The sequence below is a fragment of the Dermacentor albipictus genome, unplaced genomic scaffold, assembly GCF_038994185.2.
Source record: "Dermacentor albipictus isolate Rhodes 1998 colony unplaced genomic scaffold, USDA_Dalb.pri_finalv2 scaffold_20, whole genome shotgun sequence".
NCBI classification, from domain to species: domain Eukaryota; kingdom Metazoa; phylum Arthropoda; class Arachnida; order Ixodida; family Ixodidae; genus Dermacentor; species Dermacentor albipictus.
In genome coordinates, this window is record NW_027225574.1 from 918,634 (window position 1) to 940,509 (window position 21,876).

A 21,876-nucleotide genomic window follows, 5' to 3' on the forward strand; every position below is an offset into this window, starting at 1 on the left:
ACTGGAATAAAGTGTTCTTTAATATTGGCACAGAGCATACAGTAATTGCAAAAAGATAACGCACTAGACAAAGTTGAAGCACATGCATGTACTGCTCCTGCCTGAATCTTGCATTTCCTTACTGTACTTTAGCATGTGACATTGTGCCAACTATGTTCAACGCTTTGATGAGGACAGGATCATTGCGTCACTGCACGCTAATGAGCACAAGAAGATTTGATGACCGCCGCGACATTTAGGTGAATCTGTAAGCAGTGCCCAAGTGATGACAAGAAAAACAAGTTGCCATTGGCAAAACGACTATAGGTGAAAACATTGAGCAAGCACATGCATATACTGGCAAGGCAACACACAACTGCAAATTTTTACTGCATCAAGACAACTTCCAATACTGAAAACTGAGGTACATTCTAACAACTGCACGAAGTAACAATGCTTAGTGGGCACAAGAATAGGAAGACTCTTGGTGCCCCATTGTCGTTAACAACACCATCTTGCAAGTAGTTCTCCTGCACCGTGATGTCATGAAAACGAGCAAATTGGCTGGCGCATTTATACAAGTTGGACAGTGGTGGAGTTGCTCTGTAATTGCTCTCTCTCGCTCTCTCTCTCTGTGTGTGTGTAGAGAGAGAGAGAGAGAGCGAGAGAGAAATAATTCCTAGGTTTTCTCCAGCAATAGCCACTTTGTTGTTCTGTTCAGCTTAGCTTCTGGCTGTTTCTGTTCAGCTCCTAAGCTCTCTTCTCTCTTTCGCTGCAGAGCTGGCTGCGAAGCGAGCTTCTCGTTGTGTCCGAGAGCAAGAAGCTAGAGCAACACCTGACTTCGCTCATCGAGGAGCGCAAGGCCATTGCCATCGAAACCCACATGGTCGAGAAGCAGCTGAAGGACCCCGACATGGTAAGGAGTTGTCGATATACTTCACCAGCCGGCATGCAAGCCACTCGGGATGTAAAGTACACAATCTGCTGTTTAAAGAGAAAGGTAAGTTGAGCTGTACAGTGAAATCTCATCAATTCGAGCTCCAGGAGGACCGGAAGTTTATTCGAATAAATGGAGTTCGAACTAAGGAGAGCCTCTTTAAATATAGCGGCTGATCGAGCTGATTGAAAACAGACACTGGGCTGACGTTGAAAAAGCCTTATCTTTCCTTCATTAGCACGCGACTTGTGCCAAAAGAAGCCTAGGTTCCACATAACGTCCAAGTGCGAAAAGGCCTAGCCTTGCGCTCTGTTCTGTGGTTGCAAAATATTTATTTTTCAGTATATTTAGGTACAATGCCTAACTTACTAGTGCAAAAATAAACAACTATCAATGACAAATGACCAGTTTTAAACACAAGATCACCAATTGTCATTTAATAAAAAAAGCACTGCATGAATAGCCTCTCAACAATATTAGAGCCTGGTTGCAAACAATCTCTCCAAGGAAGAATGACTGCTGTTTGACTAGCTTTACAAAAGCGCTGAAAAAAATTGTTACCAAGAAAAAAAGACAAGTTGTGCAGAAAGAAAAGTTATTGGAGGACTTGTGGGCAATAGACACATAAAACACCACCAAACAGCACAAAAGACATCACTGGCTGTAACGAACAAGATGAAACTGCTACATAGCTAGACTGACATTAAATGGTAGACTGCAAGCAAAGGCTGTAGATTGTGATGTAGAATTCTGCCGCAAAACCGAATACAAAACTTGCAATACCCTTTTCGTTTCAGCATTGCTTTGAAAACTTTTGTCGTTACACTTATGATTAGTGACACAATTGAGTTACATTTATTCGACGCTAGTTAAGTTGATCTTTTGGTTGATTCGATCCTGACCGAAAGTCTCAGCCGGCGCCCTTGCATTTCTATGGGCCCAAACATTTGTTATCTTGTTCCTAAAATTGGCCTTCACGGGAACTTTACCACTCAGCATGCATATGCCTGACTCCTGTATTAACCCAAATATTGACCGCTTTAGTGGCAGCGTCCGTTTTGGCTGAGTTTAGGAGACAGTAAACCCATTGAACACATGTTATCTTCCGTCGAAAATGGCCATTTTTGAGTTGCCCTGGGGAGATCGTCAAGCAATAACAGTAGTTCACAACATCTTATAATCGTATTTACCAGATTCTAATGCGTGCCTTTTTTTTTTCCTAAAATAATATCGAGCCGAAAACTGCCTGCGCGGTGCAATTGCATACGAAACCAAAACCGCCTTCACGGAGTGTATATGCTTTATCGCATAACAATGACGTATTGCTGCAAAGCTGATAAGAAACCGGTCGCCATTGTGCAACACATATTTTTATTGCTAGAAAATCCGGTGCTCATTATATTTATTCTGTGTTTAGGAGCATTAATGTCATTTCTGTTCTCTACTTTGGACACGCAGAAAATGGGTGCTCATTTGATTCGGCGGTGTGTTAACATTGGGCAAATAAATCAGTGTTGTGTTTTGGAGTTTTTTCTGTATCTTGTGTAATTTGACCCGCCGGATAATTCGATAAGTTTTGTCGGTCCCATGTAAGTCAAATTAACAGAAGTCGACTGTATTTTGCTTAGCATATGGAGAACAGAAACGAGGCTTAAACAGTCTGCTGTTCCGACTGTTCTGGTCAGTTTGCAGTATTCGAAAATACCAAGTAGATGATTTTAGAATCCAAATCAGATGCTACGCACTAACTATTCGTATTTGAAAGTGCCAACATTCGCCCATTCCTAAATGCACGGCCACTTTTTGTCAGAATAATGAAACGCTTACAAGCGGTTAACAAGGCTCCAACTTTAACATGTGAATGAACAAACGCTGGGCGTGCGGAACCAACATCGGTGGAACTCGCACAACAATGCAGCTTTACAATTAAGCTTGCTGGGCTTGACTTGTCCTGTACTTTGGGCGCCGTCAGTGCTGGATAAACTAGACTTCGCTAGTTTTGGTTTCGAGGAGATGCCTGCAACATGGCCGATAGCACGCTTTGGCAATGTTTAAAGTTTTTCGTACAGGCATGAATTATCGAATGGAGTGCTGTAAGGCGTCTGAAATTTCTAGTGCCCTTATACACTGTCTATGGGACCAGTGACACAATAGCAAGGAAACGAAGGTATAGAAGCTTTGCACAGATATAGAGTGGAATCTCAATAAACGGAAATTGCTTAAACGTAACTGCCACTTAAATGGCCACTTAATGCCACGTAACTGCCACTTAAACCACCCTAATGTTTGGTTGGTTTTGTATTCATGCGATTCCCTCTGCAATGTCTCTCATTAAATGGAACTACTGATCAACAGAATGAATTTCTCTGGTCCCTTGACCTTCCGTAAGGAGAGTTGGCTGTAGTGTAATCCTTCTATGAGCCAACATAGATACAAAACTTGCTTTACAATATTGAGAACATGTTTAACTGTGTTAATGGCACACCAGAGATGTCATCATGTATGCAGCACATGTCACAGTATTGAAATATGGTCACCGTGTTGGCTCAGTGGCAGCGGCATTCTGCTGCTGAACACGAAGTTGTAGATCCAATTCCATGCTGCTACAGCCGCATTCTGATAATGCGAAAATGCAATAACACTGATATGCCTAAAATAAGGTGTACACGAGGTCAAAATTATTTTGAGGCTATTCCCACTATGGCATCGCTCGAAGTTCCAGTGTCGCTTTGGGACAGTGAATTCCATGAATCAATCAATCAACAGGAATGAAATAGCATACAGAGCATAGTTTATTGTATGGGCATGATCCTCTTTGACAAGGAAGTCTGACGACTTCACTGTTCATTGATGTATATTTCTGAAAAATCTTATTTATGCTAAAAGTTTTTTCTAAAGGAAGCTATTCCACAAAGTCCGCTACAGGGCGGAGGTGCATCCTAGGGATCATCCGCTACCCAGATCTTGTCAACAAATCCTATGCCTACAAATTTCGTAATCTCGCTGCTCTAGTTCTCTTGACCTCTGATCTCTCTTGATCTGATCTCTTGACTGCTTATTTAACACATCATGCTTGCCAGTCAGATACTTTTGTTGCACTTCAGGCTGAAGACAAGGCCGAGTGCAATGCACGTCTCCAAGAGCTCAAGCGCTCGCTGCAAGAGCACAGTGACAAGATTGCTGAAATCCAGCGAAAAATCCTGGATGTGGAGCCTGGTGAGTCGGGCACAGTCCCGTAGCTTTTTATGCCAAATCTGTAGTATACTTGAACACTGAAAATAGTATGTGATGGTATGTTATGGTATGCTTATTCAAAGGTACATAACATCTTGATGCATAATGCTACGGAATAGTATTACCGATGACGAAGAGGCGAGCAGTAAGAAGACGACGACAACGATTGGAGGCTAGCGCGGGCTGTTGCCTCTTGGCCAAGTGCGGCGTATTACGTTGTAAATGTACTTGTATATAGCTTTTCATTTGCGTCTTCTTACGTAACATATCTGGTGGAGGTGGACGTTCCCTTTACCTCGTCACGGAGCTTCGCAGTGGACGGTACGTCGAGCCTAGCTTCATGGCTCCCGGCGATGACAATTCGACTCAGCCGCCTCCGACCCCTCCTGCCACTTCGGCGACCTACATCACTCTCCCTGCTCCTCGTGATCCAGGCGTATTCTCGGGCAAAGATGGGGACGACGTCGACGACTGGATCAGCCTGTACGAACACGTCAGCCGCAATAACCGGTGGGACCCTACTATCATGCTCGCCAACGTAGTCTTTTACCTCAGTGGCACACCTCGAGTTTGGTTTCGGACGCACGAAGAGGAGCTCACCAGTTGGGATTCGTTCAAGCAAAAGCTCCGAGACTTGTTCGGCAACCCCTACGGTCACAAACTTGCCGCGCAGAAGGCGCTTTCCGGCCGTGTGCAGACGTCAACAGAGCCCTATGTCACGTACGTCCTGGCTCTGTGCCGCAAAGTTGATGCACACATGCCTGAGTCAGACAAGGTATCCCACATCCTCAAAGGCATTGCCGATGACGCCTTCAACTTGCTCGTATTCAACAACGTCGCGACGGTGGATGCTGTTATCAAAGAGTGCCGCCGCCTGGAACTCGCTAAAAGGAGACGTATCGATCAGCAGTTTGCCCGTTTGCCCAACACCCCAGCGACTTCTTCCTGTGCCGACGCTCCTCGTCCCAACAACACCGGCGATATTACCAAGATCGTTCGGCGTGAGATTGAGGCCGCCTATCCGGCTGCCTTCGACTCCAGCCCCACCAACGCACCGGCAGTCACGGTTTCCCTGATCCAGGCAGTTGTCCGCCAGGAGTTCAAAAACATGGGCCTTCACACCATCTGCTCGGCCCATCACCCTGATACCCATCCGGCTTCTTCGATTCCGCCCCGTCCCGCATCGTCTTACCCACCACGTTTCCGCAACCCAGCTGAATGGCGCACTGCTGACGACAAGCCCATTTGTTTTCACTGCCGTCGCATCGGGCACATTTCTCGGCACTGTCGAAGTCGCTGGACTTCCCCGACCCGGTCTGCTTATACTGCCTATTCTCGCCCCTCGGGTGGCCCTTCTCGTCCTTATGCCGCACGCTCCGATAATGCCGCCACTGACTCTCCGGCGCCTAACCGCCCCTATTCTCGTTCACCTTCGCCCCAAGGACGACAATCTCGCTCTCCCCAGCCCCGTCGCTCCTTTTCGCCGACTCCCTTCGGACGCCGCTCCCAGCCGGAAAACTGAATGATGCAGCGCCTCGAGGTGACGCTGCATTGCTCCCTACGCCGCCAAATCCTCCACTGACGTTGCCCACTCATCTGAACCTTCTTGACGTGCAAGTCGACGGTGTTCCTGTATCTGCTCTTATAGACACTGGGGCGCATTTGTCGGTAATGAGCGCGGACTTTCGTACCCGCCTGAAAAAAATAATCACGCCCGCCACGACGCTTGTTGTCCGTGTCGCCGATGGCGGAACAGCCCCCGTAATTGGTATGTGTGCCGCCCGCGTCTCCTTCGCCGATCGCTCAACAGTCGTGCTATTCACAGTCATCGCCCACTGTCCCCACGACATCATCCTCGGCTTAGACTTCCTCTCCGCACATTCTGCTCTCATTGATTGTTCCGCCAGTACTCTCCGCCTTGACCTGCCTGTTCTGGATCCCGCTGAACCACACCCCAGTCGCCTCAGTTCCGTCGACTTTGTTCGCTTGCCACCTACGGCACTGACTTACGTTGACCTAGTGTCATCCCCACCAGTGCCCGACGGTCACTATATCGCGGCTCCTATACAAGACGTCCTCCTTACACACGGGATCACGGTACCTCATACCGTTTTATCTATTACGGCTAATTGCGTCTGCCTGCCAGTGGTCAATTTTGGCTTGACGACACAAGTGCTGCCACGCGGGATGTCTCTGGCCCAGCTTTGCTCATTCGAAGATCACTCAATAGCATCTATTGAGGTAGACAGCAATTCAGCCGATCTCCCTCTACCATCTCAGTCGACAACTTGCACCATCGCCGACTTACAGAAAATGATTGCGCCCGACATGCCGTCCGAGCACGCTCGTGAGCTCTACCGCGTTCTGTTTTCCTACAACGATATTTTTGACTTTAACGATCGTCCTTTGGCCCAAACTACAACTGTTAAACATCGCATTAATACCGGCGATGCCCCTCCTATTCATCGCCGCCCGTATCGAGTGTCACCGGTTGAGCGTCAAGTTATTCACGCTGAAGTTCGCAAAATGCTTGCCAATAACATCATAGAACCGTCATGTAGTCCATGGGCGTCACCGGTTGTACTGGTAAAAAAGAAGGATGGCTCATGGCGCTTTTGCGTGGATTATCGGCACCTTAACAGGGTTACGAAAAAGGACGTGTATCCCCTAGCTCGGATCGATGACGCCCTTGACTGCCTCCATGGTGCTCGCTACTTCTCTTCTATTGACCTCCGCTCCGGCTACTGGCAGATTGCTGTGGACGATCTCGACCGCGAGAAGACTGCTTTTGTAACTCCGGACGGTCTTTATCAATTCAAAGTGATGCCGTTTGGTCTATGTAACGCTCCTGCCACTTTGGAACGCATGATGGACTCCCTTCTTCACGGTTTCAAATGGTCCACATGCCTGTGCTACTTGGACGACGTCATAGTATTTTCCCCAACGTTCGCTACTCACCTCGAGCGCCTCTCGGCAGTCCTGGACGTTTTTCGTCGCGCCGGTCTGCAACTGAACGCATCGAAGTGCCAATTCGGCCGTCGCCAGATTACCGTCCTTGGGCATCTCGTTGACGCGAACGGAGTGCAACCGGACCCAGGCAAGATCCATGCTGTTACGCACTTCCCTGTTCCGAAGTGTGTCAAGGATGTGCGCAGCTTCATCGGCCTTTGTTCCTACTTCCGCCGTTTCGTGAAAAATTTCGCGGCCATAGCACGACCACTAACCGAGCTTTTGAAAAAAGACGCCCCTTTCCAGTGGGGCGATAACGAGGCCTCTGCATTCTCGCATCTAATCGACGTTCTCACAACGCCTCCCGTTCTGGCCCATTTCGATCCTTCTGCGCCTACCGAAGTTCGTACTGATGCCAGCGGTCACGGAATTGGCGCAGTACTGGCACAACGCCAGCGCGGCAATGACCGTGTTATCGCTTACGCCAGCAGGCTCCTCTCACCCGCGGAGCCCAACTATTCCATCACTGAGCGTGAGTATCTGGCCCTAGTTTGGGCGGTTGCGAAGTTCCGCCCATACTTATATGGCCGACCCTTTTCCGTTATCACAGACCATCACGCGCTTTGTTGGTTATGCTCACTGAAAGACCCTTCAGGAAGACTTGGTCGCTGGGCGTTACGCCTCCAAGAATATTCGTTCTCTGTCACCTACAAATCTGGCCGACTACACAAGGACGCTGACTGCCTGTCTCGCTGCCCGGTAGACGAGCCTGACGACGCCGACAGTAGTACCGCCGACGGCATTTTCTCTGTGTCTGCCTTCGCTAACATCGCCGATGAGCAGTACCGAGACCTATCGCTGCGAGTACTCATCGAGCGTCTGCGCTCTACACCTACCGACGCATCCGTTCGCCGATATGTCCTCCAGGGCGGCATTCTGTACCGAAGGAACTTCCTCCCTGACGGATCTGATCTTCTTCTCGTCGTGCCAAAACATCTACGACAGACTGTGCTCTTTGAGATGCATGACGCACCTACAGCAGGACATCTTGGCGTAACCCGCACGTACGACCGCGTCCGCCGCCGCTTCTATTGGCCTGGTCTCGCTCGCTCCGTCCGACACTATGTTGCTGCCTGTGATACCTGCCAGCGTCGGAAAACACCTCAGGTGCTACCTGCCGGTCATCTCCAGCCGATCACTGTCCCTGTGGAACCGTTCTTTCGTGTTGGATTAGACCTCCTCGGTCCCTTTCCCACGTCATCCTCTGGGAACAAATGGGTAGCCGTCGCAACTGATTACGCCACCCGATACGCTATCACGCGGGCTCTCCCTACCAGTTGCGCCACTGATGTCGCGGACTTTCTCTTGCGTGACATTATCTTACTTCATGGCGCCCCGCGACAGCTGCTCACTGACCGTGGTCGTAACTTCCTCTCGAAAGTTATCGCTGACATTGTACGTTCCTGCTCCACTCAACACAAGCTGACTACCTCATACCATCCTCAAACCAATGGCCTGACAGAGCGGTTAAACCGTACTCTTACCGATATGCTGTCAAAGTACGTTTCCAAGGACCACCGCGACTGGGACATTGCCCTTCCTTACGTCACATTCGCTTATAATTCTTCCCGGCACGACACCGCCGGATTTTCTCCCTTTTATCTGCTCTACGGTCGCGAACCGACCTTGCCCCTTGACACGGCACTTCCTCCTGCTTCGATCTCAACAAGCGAGTATGCGCGCGACGCCATCGCTCTCGCCGACCATGCACGCCAGCTTGCCCGTGCTCGACTGACGGACTCGCAAACCACTCAGCAGCGTCAGTACAACGCCCGCCACCGTGACGTACAGTTTTCGCCTGGTGCGCTCGTGCTCTTGTGGTCGCCCTCTCGTCACGTCGGACTTTCACAAAAGCTCCTTTCGCGATACACAGGGCCCTACCGCGTGCTGCGCCAGGTGACGCCTGTGACGTACGAAATTGCCCCTGTGAGCTCAACCTCGTCATCTACTGTGGCACCTAGTGATGTCGTGCACGTCAGTAGGCTCAAGGCCTACTACACTGTTTCCAAGTCCGGCCTTTAGTCGCTCCGGGACGGCGCTTTTGCCGCCGGGGGTAGTGCTACGGAATAGTATTACCGATGACGAAGAGGCGAGCAGTAAGAAGACGACGACAACGATTGGAGGCTAGCGCGGGCTGTTGCCTCTTGGCCAAGTGCGGCGTATTACGTTGTAAATATACTTGTATATAGCTTTTCATTTGCGTCTTCTTACGTAACAATAACCATACAAACCTTTTAAAAGATTGTGCCTTACACTGCTTTCATCTTGCTGAAATCTTACAGGAATTGTTTTATCCTATTCAGGTGCCAATATTTTTTGTCCATTCAAAATTTAGTTTCAGTGCACTTCTTGCATCTTCTTAATCATGAAAGGCAAAGAACTGCAGAAAGAGTTCAGTATTTTCTTCCGTAAGTTTTGTGATGTTTACAAAATATGGATGCCATGCGAGAACTCTCTAGAGGAATATCAGATATGAGAACATCAACTATGTCATGTCCAGTACTTGGAAAGAACTACTAATCCAGACTCTTGAAAAATAAGCCTGATGGTTTAACATTGTGAAAAACAAAAATATGAACCCGCTACATGACGGCATGCTGACATCATAAGCAAACACGTAGCCATCTGCCGTTCAACTCATTTTATTGAAACACCTTACACATATTTTTCAAACTTGCAGCACGTCAAACCAGAAGTGCGTTTAAGATGTACGTGACACGTATTAAATACCATTATTCAGCACTTTTGATGGCACTACCTTGGCTTGTACAATTGTGTACACAGCACCTCAATTTAATGGAAGTCGACGGAAGGGGTCGACGGAAGGGGCTATGATCCTAATTGTTGAGTAGACTTGCATTAATTCAACTTTGGTTAGCTAGATTTTTGGTTAATTGAATCCCTGCTGAATTCACGCACCTGTGCCAATATGTGTTTGTGGCCTGAAAATTTTGATGCTGAAATTGGCCCTCCTTGGTGACCGCAATAGTAACCTTATTTTCATCATCTTAAATGTCAAACTAACCTTTAAGGGTCAATTTTTTTCATCAAATGTGTCACACCAGGGTTGATTTCTTCTTTTGAAAGTTTAAAAGCTTCAGATTACCTGTGTCGAAAAACATTTGCCGTTATTTTTAATTGACCATAAAGTGACAAAGATTTTTTGCGTATATATCCAGTTAAACCTCAATATAATGAACTTCAATATAACGAAATTCTCAGTATAACAAAGTATTTACTTTTCATAACCTTTTGTCCATAGAATACTATGTATTGTCCATAGAAAACCACCAAGTGTGGCTGAGCGCATACACAGCCGTGCACCGTGCTTTGGAGGAGACTTGCCGCGTGTGCAGAGTGGGCGTGCCGTGACGGCATGGCATCATGTAAGCTTCCTTCCCGTCCGTGTAGTATTGGAGCTTGCGTAATCTCAAGTTTCGGTGACCTGTTGGAGCAATGGGCAAACGAAGCAATTGCTCCCCGCTGACAGCACTTTTCATGATAGCGTCGTCCCAGTGCGGGTGATGCTATCAGCCGCGGGGACGAGTGTGCGCTAAAGCGTGGCGAGAGACTTACGCCAACTTACCCCGCCACTGCGCCCTCCCTGCCCCCTCGCGCGCGCTTGATCGCGCTGCCATGAGCAAGCTCCCTTCCCGCACTTTCCCTTTGCTCACGCGGGAAGGTGGCACTCGTGAAGCCACTGTCTTTCTTCTCTTACCGTCGCACACTATCACTCGCACCTAAAGTACACAGTGTGCGGGGCGCGATAAGATCTTATCGCACTTGGACTTTATGCGGAACATGATACGGCTCCACTTCGGTGGTCGGGTGCCGCATGATTTGAGGTGTGTTTGCGAGCAACCGCATTTAATTCACAATCATTTGGCCATCTATGTCCACGGAAATTTCCATTTATTCTCTCGGCATTTTTTTGTGGCAGCAGTGAAATTTTGTTATATTGAGGTTCTAAATACATGGTGTTCTATGGACGAGAGCTTATGCAGTTAAATACTTCATTATACCGAGAATTTTGTTATATTGACGTGTAACTGTATAACGAAATTTCTATATAACGAAGCAAACTGCCAATTTTACTGACTTCGTTATATCAACGTTTAACTGTACGTGCATTTATTCATGAATTCTGATGGACTTGCATATAGAGACCTCGTCTCGTTTGCAGTTCCTAGTCTTAAGAGCTGTAACCAACGATTCTGATTCACATTTGAGACTTGGGTAGTGGTCCGCACTGGAGGATTTGCCATTCAGCTCACTTGCAGCTGGGCAACTGGAGCACACGTCCATAGCATTATCACTGTATATGCGAGGGCACACAAGAAAACTTGATGGTTGTGCCCTGTCATAAAAAGAAAACGAGTGAGAAACTTGCAGTAATTCTTCGTCCCATTGCCAACGTGTGGGGATTCAGTTTGCACCAGTCTCGGGAAAGGAAACGCAGTCATGACGACATCGTTCACATATGGCGGCATCGTTTGTATGTAGTACCAGCGCCCATCTGTGAACAAATGTAATGACGCCCCTGTGAGCAAGAGGTGAGTAAGCATCTAGCGGTGACCTGTTGAGAGATTTGAAACCACATGAACATCAGTTTCTGGGAGCGCAACAACAAAAACAGCCCGCGAGAGGAAACCAAAACTAACCGCCATGTGCACGCTCAGGTGCGGATGCACAAGCAGTTGGGTCACTGTACCGGTATGAACAAGCTATGGAATGAAAAACAAGACTATGGCTCAAGAAAAAAGAAATCCTGTATCTACACAGAGGGTCAGCGCTTACTCGCCAACAGAGTTTAAACACTGCTGCGTTTTTGAACGGCATAGTAAATATAGGGCATTGACCATTTGAGTCTTGTTCGCGGTGCCACATATTTGCGTCTTTGACCCTCAAAGGGTTAATGAACTCTACTGTATAACACTTGGAACTGGTTACTTGCTTGGTTGCTCAAGAAACCAGTGTGAATTTGCATTCGTCTGCTCCCTTCATGGTGTCCACATCGCACCTTTCAGCGAATAATGTGAAGCAATATTGAAGACTTTTGTTTGCTGTACTTCGGATAACTGAAGCAACCGGGCGACTTAGCTACCATGTTTTGGACACAACTTATGGCGAGAGGCTTGACAAGGGCAACATAACGTTTTACTTTGTGGCAAATCAAGTGGGGATCAGTGCCGAGTGTTATATTGAATGGTCGGCCCTGACAACTGATCTGATATTGCTCAGATTTCGCAGACAAAATGCTTTTAAGATAAAAATGCAGGTCAGCGTACATTTAGCCTGTCTCATGCCTTGCATCTTCCCAACCCAGCTGCATTCGAACATTTACATCATTACAAGGTATTCTGTGAAATTTCCTCACATTGCTCACATGAATCACTCTGTTCAAAAGACATGTCCAGCATACCACAGTTTTACATGCGCAGTGTTGAAAAGAGATCTGCAAATTCAGGTTACACGACACAAGTCCTCTTCAACTTCTTGTACGGCCTTACAGGGACATCAAAGATTTTGAAATCAAAGTTCGTGATAGATGAGTCTAGCAAGATCTCCGAGGCATCACTTTGGCTGGGAAACAGCTTTCATAAGCAAGAAAGCGATTCAGACGTAGAACAAGATTGGCATCGAAATACATAGTAGAAAAATGTCCCGATGGTCTTTAGCCATTGTTGAGTGACCTCGCAGAGCTTCACAAGAGCACATATGTGTTGCAGTGATGAATGATGCCGGCCACTTTGCTGGTTCGGTGGCTGTGGCATTCCCCTGCCGAGCTGAGGTCACAGATTTATTTCCCGGCCACTGCAGCCATGTTTCGATGCAGGCAATGTAACACTAGAGTGAAAATATTGTGTGTGTGTGTGTGTGTGTGCGTGTGCGTGTGCCTGCACGTGCGTGCGTGTGTGTACATACATACATATGTATGAGCAGCACTTTTTTTTTCACAACCTTCATGAGGTGCAGCCCTTAAATGTGGCTGTGTCATGGCAGTCTAATTTTTCTTTCCCCATGTAGTATTCCTGGTTTCTTAGTGCAAAAAGAGTGAACACCTTAGTCAAGCGTATATACAGTAATTTGAGCGGTGTTAGTAAGTTGCCCATTCACAATACCAAGGATTCATTGTTGTCATGGGAAGGAGCTCAGTATAAATCAAGAAAGGTAAAAACAATGCAAGTGGCAATGCCACCTTGAAATTCCAGTGCCAGCTCACCGTGACTCCATGTGTTTTGACACCATCTGCTAGGCATAGGTAATTTTTTATCAGTTGAAATGACTACACCAAACTTGGCAGCCAAAGATTTAATTTGGCATCAAGTTTCAAAACTTTTTACTGTGCCACAGTGGCCCAAGTACGAAAATGCGCTCTGATATCTGTGACATCACACTGACATACCGGCACTGGGGTTTTGGTGCAAAATGCAAATGAACAGAAGTTTGACCTACATTTTCTCTTCAATAATTGACCTTTTACTGCAAAATTAACAAAGAGTCTTAAATGAATACTTTGTCAGTCTAAACTAAGTAGATGTCCTTTTAACAAACCTTGAGTTGGTCATCAGTTAATCCAGAGCCCTCGACTATGGCATCTCTCATTACCCTGGAGTTTCTTAGACCATCAACCTCCATGAATTCACCAGTAAGTTGAAAGTTTTTCTTTTTCCTTGACAGAGCGACATATAAAGAACCTCGCCTCAAATGTGACGGACATCGTCGAGAGCAGGGTCATTGCAACGAGCCTCTTCGAAATGGTGAGGCTGCCCTTGGTCACTGTGAATAATTATGCAGCTGATTGGAATTTACTCTTCAGGGTCGTTCTTGATAGTTACTGTCCTGCTTTCAAACTTTCACCAGCAGATAACTTTTGTTTGTTATATATTGTGCTGTTGTGGAGTAAGAAAATATCAGTTCCTGCACTCTCATCACTTTGTTTGGCTTGTTTTTTTTCAGCGCTCCTCGGCATTGTGAAATGCTCACTAAAAAATGTTGGTTCTGATCTTTATAAGAGAGTCCGCAAAATGTTCTCACTTGAACTTATAACAATTTAAAAAGAAATAATGAACAGTACCTTGTTGTAGCCACTCTTTGCCGTAATATTTGATGTCTCAGCAAAAGGTTGCTTGTTCTAGCATACTGGACCCCTGTTCTTATTAATGGTGGCCTATTTTCCAGTTAATATTATGGTGCGCGATTTCATCCTGTCTTGGTAATTACAGTAAAAGGCCATTATGACGAAGTTGAAGGGGGAACCAGAATTACTAGTGTATCCATTACTCTTTGGTATCCATTATTGTATGTGCGGCACTATGAAGCTCTAAGAGGATTTCAAGGGGAATTCCACTTTGTTGTATCCTGTTTGTATTGTATTGCATTACCATTATGTGCATGTGTGTGTGGCCTGTACACCCATGAGTAAAAGTATACAGGTTGCAGGCTTGCTAAGAAAACTGTTCTTCCATAATTCAGACGCACAAACTCAGACAGACGAGTGCATTGGAAAGTTCACAGCACCATGTTTGGACTGCAGTGCTTGCCTTTATGTTACATTTTCACAGGCAGAGAAGAAAAACATCTTTCTCGCAGAATCTCCAGTTTGTTTGCTTTCATTGAAGTACATAAATACAGCACAACTGTCTGACACATGACTAAAGAAAAGAATGAAGCAGGGGTTAACAAAAACACAATATCCAAAAAGCGCGATATTTTATGCAAGTTTTAACGTCACAATGTCACTTGAAAGTATTCGTGCAGCTGTTCATGGAATGATTGATGGTTGCATATGGATGCAATATTATCGGGAAGGTCATTCCAAAGAACGATGGCACGTGGAAGGGCTGATGAATTGAAGGCTTGTGTTCTGTATATGCGCTTGATGCTGTACTGATTATGTAAACGGCTCAAAATGCGTGACGGCGCTTCAAGAGGTAACGCAGATTACCTGGTGCAGTGGCGATATTTATGAAGTAAGCAGAAAAGAGTGATTGAACGACGAATATGTAATGGTTCAAGAGATATGTCAAGTTTGATCTGTGTTGCGCTCAAAAGGGGACTGTAGTTACGTGTAATAAAGCGAGCGGCTCTATTTTGTATGGATTCTAGCAAGTTTATTAAGTAGTTTTGATATGGGGACCATACGGATGCTGTTATTTACAATGCCTTACAGGGCCCATAGGCCATTGAGTAAGGGGGACGAACAAGGATGTTATAAAAAGTGCAAAATATACAGGTCAAAAAGGGAAAGGGAAAGCATTGCACAGGGCTAGTAGTAAAAAGCAGCAACAAACATAAGAGCAAAGTACACAAAATAATTGAATTGAATCGAAATAATTAATTGAATCAATCAGAGGTGCATGTGCATGTGTGTACACACCTGTCGATGTTTCTTTTTTTTTAATGCGAGGTTAAATGCCTCAGGGCATACAGGAGTATGGGATGGGGGTGAATAAGGATGATTAAATAGACAAAAGATTCATTAGATCAGCAAATTTTTTCCCCATGTTTATTAAGCACCTGGAAATAGGACATTCTGCTCGACATCATGTTTCTCATGCGAGCTGTCGTGTCCTGTTCTTTCTGTATCCTGCACACTATTTTCTTCTAGTTCTGAGAAAACCGCAGAGGCTCCAAAGGCTCAATAAAATGAGTCTGCGGATCTGCGACTCTTAACTTCCCTGCAGCTTGTGTCCGAGAACATGACTGCTTACATGGTGACCTCAAAGTTTAGCGAGAAGGAGCGGGCACTGGACGAGCGCCAAAAGCAGATCGAGCGACTGGAGGCGAAGTTGCAGCAGATGGAGAGGGACTTCGACATGAGGCTAACCGACCTCAAAAAGCAACACCAGGAAGAGGTTGGCTTCTCCTGACATTTATTGTTCTTTCTTCATCTCTGCAGTCTATGGATGTGCAATTTTTGGCTACGTATGAATGGCAAGAAAAACAACAACACTGGAAGTACAATGAACCCTGGTTATATGTCCCCCTATTCTGTAACGTCCCAGATTTTACAATGGATTAACACAGTCCCTACGAACTCCCTGTAGAGACAATGCATTAAAAAAAAACCTCGATTATGCGACGTGAGATTGTGCATGTCCTGTCTCGTATGTCAACCCGCACGAAACTGTGAACTCAATGGCAGACACGTGAGAAGTGCTTCCAGCTTTCGGCAGCTCCCTCACGCCACCATCCGGAAGGAGACGGCATCCCTTTGCATGCGGATCGCTCCGACTGATTTTTTGGCTTCCTCCTAGACTCCCTTTCCCTTCCCCCTCCTCACGTCACTTAACTGGTGCCCACCTTCATCCCTTTTGTTGCTGTCTTCTTGCTCTTTCTCTCAGCAGTGTGTGCACCAGTCACTGGACGCATTCAGGTATAGAACCCACAGTGTTTCTGGTGTTGTGCCGTGCTTGCTATCTTCATACAATGCTAAGAACACTGTTGGCTGCATACTTCGACGCATCCATTGACGAGTCTTGCGCAAGTGAAACAATCTCCAAAGTGATCACCAGAAAATACTGCCCTAGCATGTAGGGAAAGCACGAAAACGTGTGTGAAGATCGAACCGATTAGCCACCGGAAGACACGCAGATCGTATCGGATGTGCATCTGTGCCTATGTATGCAGTTCAGAGCTTTGTTTACACGACAACACAAGATTTCCCATGCATCTGTCATTGGGTTTCTGCCAACACTTCTGGCTGCGACCTCGAATGACGAGAACACCACAGATGCTGCCATGCTTCTGCCTAAGTTTGCAGATAGCATTTGCAGATAGTTTGCAGAAATATCATTGGCAACATTCGGAAATTCATCTGCATGTGACGACACCGTAATTGACCCTCTTGTGGATGTTAGTGCTCTTGAAAAACAACTTTTGCTGTGTAACTCAAAGACAGTCTATAAGAAATTTACTGAATTTCAAAGGTCTGTAAATGAGAAAAGAATGTTTTAGCATGCCGGCAGGCATGGATCATACTACAGAGTATGCTAAAAAAGTGGTTTTGGTTTCTGAATCTTGCAAAGTATTTACCTATATAGCTTAAACTGAAGCCCCTTGCTACTCTCTCGCGCAAAGTCTTGTATTATGGACATAATTGTAGTTGGTTAGATCAAACGACATTTTCGCGTGGTCCAAGAAAGTCGTCTAATCGGAGTTCCACTGTATCATGCACAATATTTTGTGAATATATAATCACGAAAGAAACAATATTTGAACAAAATGGTTGGTATATACAAGGAAACAGATTAATCGAATTAGGGAGACCAATTAAAGTTAGATTATACAAGTCCTTCTTATGCACTTAAGAACACTTCAGTTCCGCTAATTGTAAGATATCTTTGAAGTTGTCATATAAGCGTGTGACAATAATGGTTTCCAATCATGAAATGAACTCTATAATGGAAAGGTCGAGAAACAGACTGTCAGTCAGCACATACCGTGGGGTGAACAACCCCCGAGTTAGCGCATAGCGCGACCAGACAACAACCCCCTGGGCATGCAGGCATTGACTTTTATGCGGGTGCATGTCTCAGCGCGCATGTTCCAATACCAATAGCCAGTATGCCAGGTGCACATGGGCGGCGGCAGCTCATGATACTTTTCGTAGCATTAGCTTACACTATTCAGCAAACCGTATTCTGTTATGTACTAAGGCCAACTTGAGAACAAGGTATAAGAAAAGCATATTGCGTGTTAGACTAAACAAAAAAGACTAAGAACTTACTGCACTCATTCCAGAAACTCGTCCTGCTCAAGCACTCTGCCAACACAACGCTCCAGTCGAATCCAGATATGAATGCTTCTCTCGTGGAGAAACTGCAAAGCCAGGTACTGCTTTGGTCTGCTTTGATTATGCTGCCTACAAAAAAAGAGAGAGAGAGAGAGAAAATGGAAAAATATTACTAGTGGTGCTACAGTGGTCTGGTGCTAAAGTAAACTAAACATATTAATTTTCAAACCTGTCTTCGTGCTTACTGAAGCTGTTGTTTGTTTTGAACATAAGTGTCTGCATACGCCTACTTTGTATGCATAGGTACATGCGTTTGTGTAAGAAGGTAATAGTATTTACCTTTTTGTTAATCATTCGATGCCTCTCTGAAGCATATTTGCAGTTAAGTGGCCCATTGCCACCAAAGAAGTGGCTCACCACCTCTGTCAAGGTGCTCAGTTTGGTAGCTTTTGTGTGGCTGCTCCCTCCATGTTATCTGGGGAAAGTAAACTTGAAGTGAATGTGATGGCACTAATAAGGCCTGCAGTCGGTTTTGCTTGGGTCTTTTGCCAGGATCCCTGTGTTTGTTATTTATCTAGATGCAAAAGCTACAGAAATATTCAGCAGAGAGCATTGAACTGCTCACCTTGTCTGCACGAAGGCAGCTGAAGCACAGTACCAGCCGCATTCGCTCAGTGGCTGTGGCGTTCTGCTTCCGAGCACAAGGTTGCAGGCTTCAGTCCCTGCCACAGCGGCTGCACTTCGATGGGGGTGAAATGCGAAAATGCTCATTTAGTTAGATTTAAGTGCACAATGTAAAGAATTCCACATGGTCCACACAAGGAAGCAACAATTAATCCGAAGCCCTCCACTGAGGCATCCCTAGTAAACCACTGCAATTCCAAAACATTAAATTTTACAATTGGGGACCTTTAGGGGAATATTCATAGAATGATGATGGTGATAACTGAATTTTAATTTGGAAGCGTAGTAGCAACCATGAAAAGCAAAGAAACAACTCTGTTAGTGAAGTTTATTGCACTTTCGACTGTCACAGACCAACTCACCTGCTCACAGCTTGCTTAGGGGTCCCCACAAAGCATGCAGAGAGTGCCAGGCATAATGCGGAAAGGAAATGGTCTCGGAAAGCCATCAACCAAGAATGCTGCCCTAGTGTGAATGGAAAGCGGGAAAGCATGTGCCAAGATCGAACCAATTAGCCGCCAGAAGGCACGCAAATATGCCTGTTTTAATAGAAGCAACAAGCATGTTATCTGGGGGAATTTTAGTTCATCGCACATTGGTTAATTCAATTTTTCGCTTCATTTGGCCTTTACTGAAGACCCTTGTAACAAGCAATGGCATTCATACATAAGCTGAACCTTCCATTGTTTTGTTCCTAAAAGAGAGCAGGTGTTGGATGAGTTGACCTCTGCTAATGTTCACACATACATTTGTGCAACCCATGGTAATAGTTTTACCACATAAAGACTAGCGGGCATTTGAATGCAGCATTTCTGCATGAGATAAACAAGTACAGTTGCAAGGAAAAGAGAATGGTATTTTCTGGTGCATCTGATGCAGGTCCTGGAACTATCTAGGTTGCAGCATGTCCACGACGAGCTGAAAAAAAAGGCTGAAGAAGTGGAGACCTTGGAAAGGGTAGGATGCCACTTTCATTTATCACTTTGTATGCTGACTGCCAGCTGTCCGAGTCCTGTGTAGCACAGGGCGCCGTACGCAAGTTTAAAGAAATCGAGCAGAAACCTACGAAGCTGATTTATTTATGCAAGGCTTCTCGTAGTTTGACTGTCTGTGCAATCTGTCACTGCCGTCGAGCATCTAGTCTTTTGGATTTAAGCAGCTTCATGTGGTGCGTCACTCTCCACTAACCAATGGGATACTACTTCATTTACAGCCATCTCTCTAGTATTTTGCCATGCATGCCAACACAGAGAACTGGTGTAACCTGTGTCACTGAGTTTTGTAACCCTTCTTCCACGAACGAGCACAGGTGTGCATTCACTGCAAGGGAAATGACGTTGTTACTGCTGCAACCAAACGGGCTTCGTGCCCTGTGCCTACTCTCCTCCTCTCCATATCTCAGCATTTTGTTGTCTTCCTCTCCACGCTTTCCTCCTCCTCTTCACAGCCCAACCACTGAAGCATGAAAACTCGCTCCACTCTGGAAAGAAAGGTTTGCTTTATTGATGTGGCACATAAATCATGATAGGAATATGAGTGCATGACACGGATCACATACAATGGCAATTAACCTATTGGCACAGGTGAAAGAATGTTGAATTGATTTCATTGCTGTTCTGTCCATACCCTTTGGGGACGTAAGCTAAATTTTTGTTCACATTGCTCTCGCTCCGTGCACGTTTTTTATGTGCTACTGTTACTTTCAAGTATATCCCCTTCAGGTGCCAATTCTGTCCCATAAGAATTTAGCTTTACCACATTTCTTGCATCTTCATAACCATCAAAGGTGTACAGCTGCTAAGTGAATTAAGAATTTTTAATGCTTAGAGTTCCGTCAAGTTTACAAAATCTGGATTCGATGCAAAAACTCTACAGGAATGCTGAGTATTACGTTCATTAACCATATCATGTCGAACGTACATGAAAAATACCTGTAGAGCCACTTGAAAGATATTCCTGATGTAGACCATTGAGAAATATGATGAAACAAGTGAACCCACTACGTGATCACACACTGACACCAAGAGATAGCATCCAGCAGTTTACTTTTTCAACTTGTTTTGCTGACGTATTTGCAGCACACGTGCAATCAGAATTGGTTCGAAATGCATGGACACCTCTGAAATACATTATCAAAATGTTCATGCACTTTGTGGACATGCACAATTAAGTACGCAGCACCTGAAGGGGATATATACCATTCCTGAGCAAGTCGCAGTACATTTGTACCAATAGCTGCAGCCTTACTAACCCGGCTATATTTGTCCTCCCACTTTGACTGTTTATTCGAAGGGCACCTTTTTTTTTCTCTCCGGAAAAGGTCTATAAAATATGACATACTCATTAGATTCGAGTACGAAACCAAAACTACAATAGGTGCTGTCCACATCCCATCCCCCGTTTTTGGATCCCGTCTACTATGGTGTGCAACACAGTTAAAGAAATAATGGATCTCAAATGCCATGTATGGCACTGTAGATAACAGGCTCAGGGCAGTCAATAGTGATAAAGGCTCGGACAGTGATCACTAGTGACGTTCGGTCTGCTGTGGCTTGGATGCAATACATTCTATTTTTCCAAGTGAGAGATGGCTTGGAAATGCTAAATGCTATTTCTGTCTCTTATTGTGAAAGTCTGATGAGGGAACGATCGAGGGTATTGGGTTACGAATTTTCTGAAGTATGAAAATTTGGGTGTGCATTTATCGAGGGCAACTGCCTATTTCGTTTCTAGCCGTAAGGAATTTGGTGTGCATTACAGTTGGACATATAAAAAAAAGCATGAACACTAAATACAGTAACTGCGTTTCCTTTCCTTCCATACAAGAAAGGTTGTAATATCTCCATTGGGATATGCTAGAAACTTCGCTGGATGACCTATAGAACCAATTCTTTAACAGAAACCTAAATTGCGGCTGCCATTACACGAATGTTTCATGAGTATACATTATAAATTGTCCTTTTGTTTGTCTCTGTTGCTGTTCTAGCATCAGCTGTAATGCAGAGAACCTGTTCAAAGTCCTTATGAAGCAATCTGTGGTTTAAAAAAAGAAAACTGAACTGATACAGTAATATAACTTTTAGTGTTTGTTTGTACGAAAATTTAGTATTTCTTGGCATTGGCTGTCGCATTGTTCAAATTTTAAGCTTGGCGAGTCTGCAGTAGCTCCAGTTCTTCGCCCATGTGCATTTTCGCTCATTGTACTATACAGTAACTGTATTGGTAGCATCTTATTTTTGCACCTTTTGAGAAATTGGAACGGTTTTATATGGTTTTATGTGGCATTTGTGTAGCA

General features: G+C 45.4%; 1 protein-coding gene across 1 annotated transcript in view; it reads left to right on the forward strand.

Moving 5' to 3' along the window:
- Positions 1 to 327: 327 nt before the first annotated feature.
- LOC139052243 (chromosome-associated kinesin KIF4-like) overlaps positions 328 to 21,876 on the forward strand; it is a 37,513-nt gene continuing 15,964 nt past the window's right edge. The window contains exons 1-7 of the mRNA XM_070529339.1: positions 328 to 339; positions 758 to 895; positions 4,021 to 4,132; positions 13,841 to 13,920; positions 15,847 to 16,017; positions 17,906 to 17,995; positions 19,461 to 19,538. Of these exons, the coding sequence (XP_070385440.1) occupies positions 328 to 339; positions 758 to 895; positions 4,021 to 4,132; positions 13,841 to 13,920; positions 15,847 to 16,017; positions 17,906 to 17,995; positions 19,461 to 19,538 (681 nt within the window). The remainder of the gene's footprint in view (positions 340 to 757; positions 896 to 4,020; positions 4,133 to 13,840; positions 13,921 to 15,846; positions 16,018 to 17,905; positions 17,996 to 19,460; positions 19,539 to 21,876) is intronic.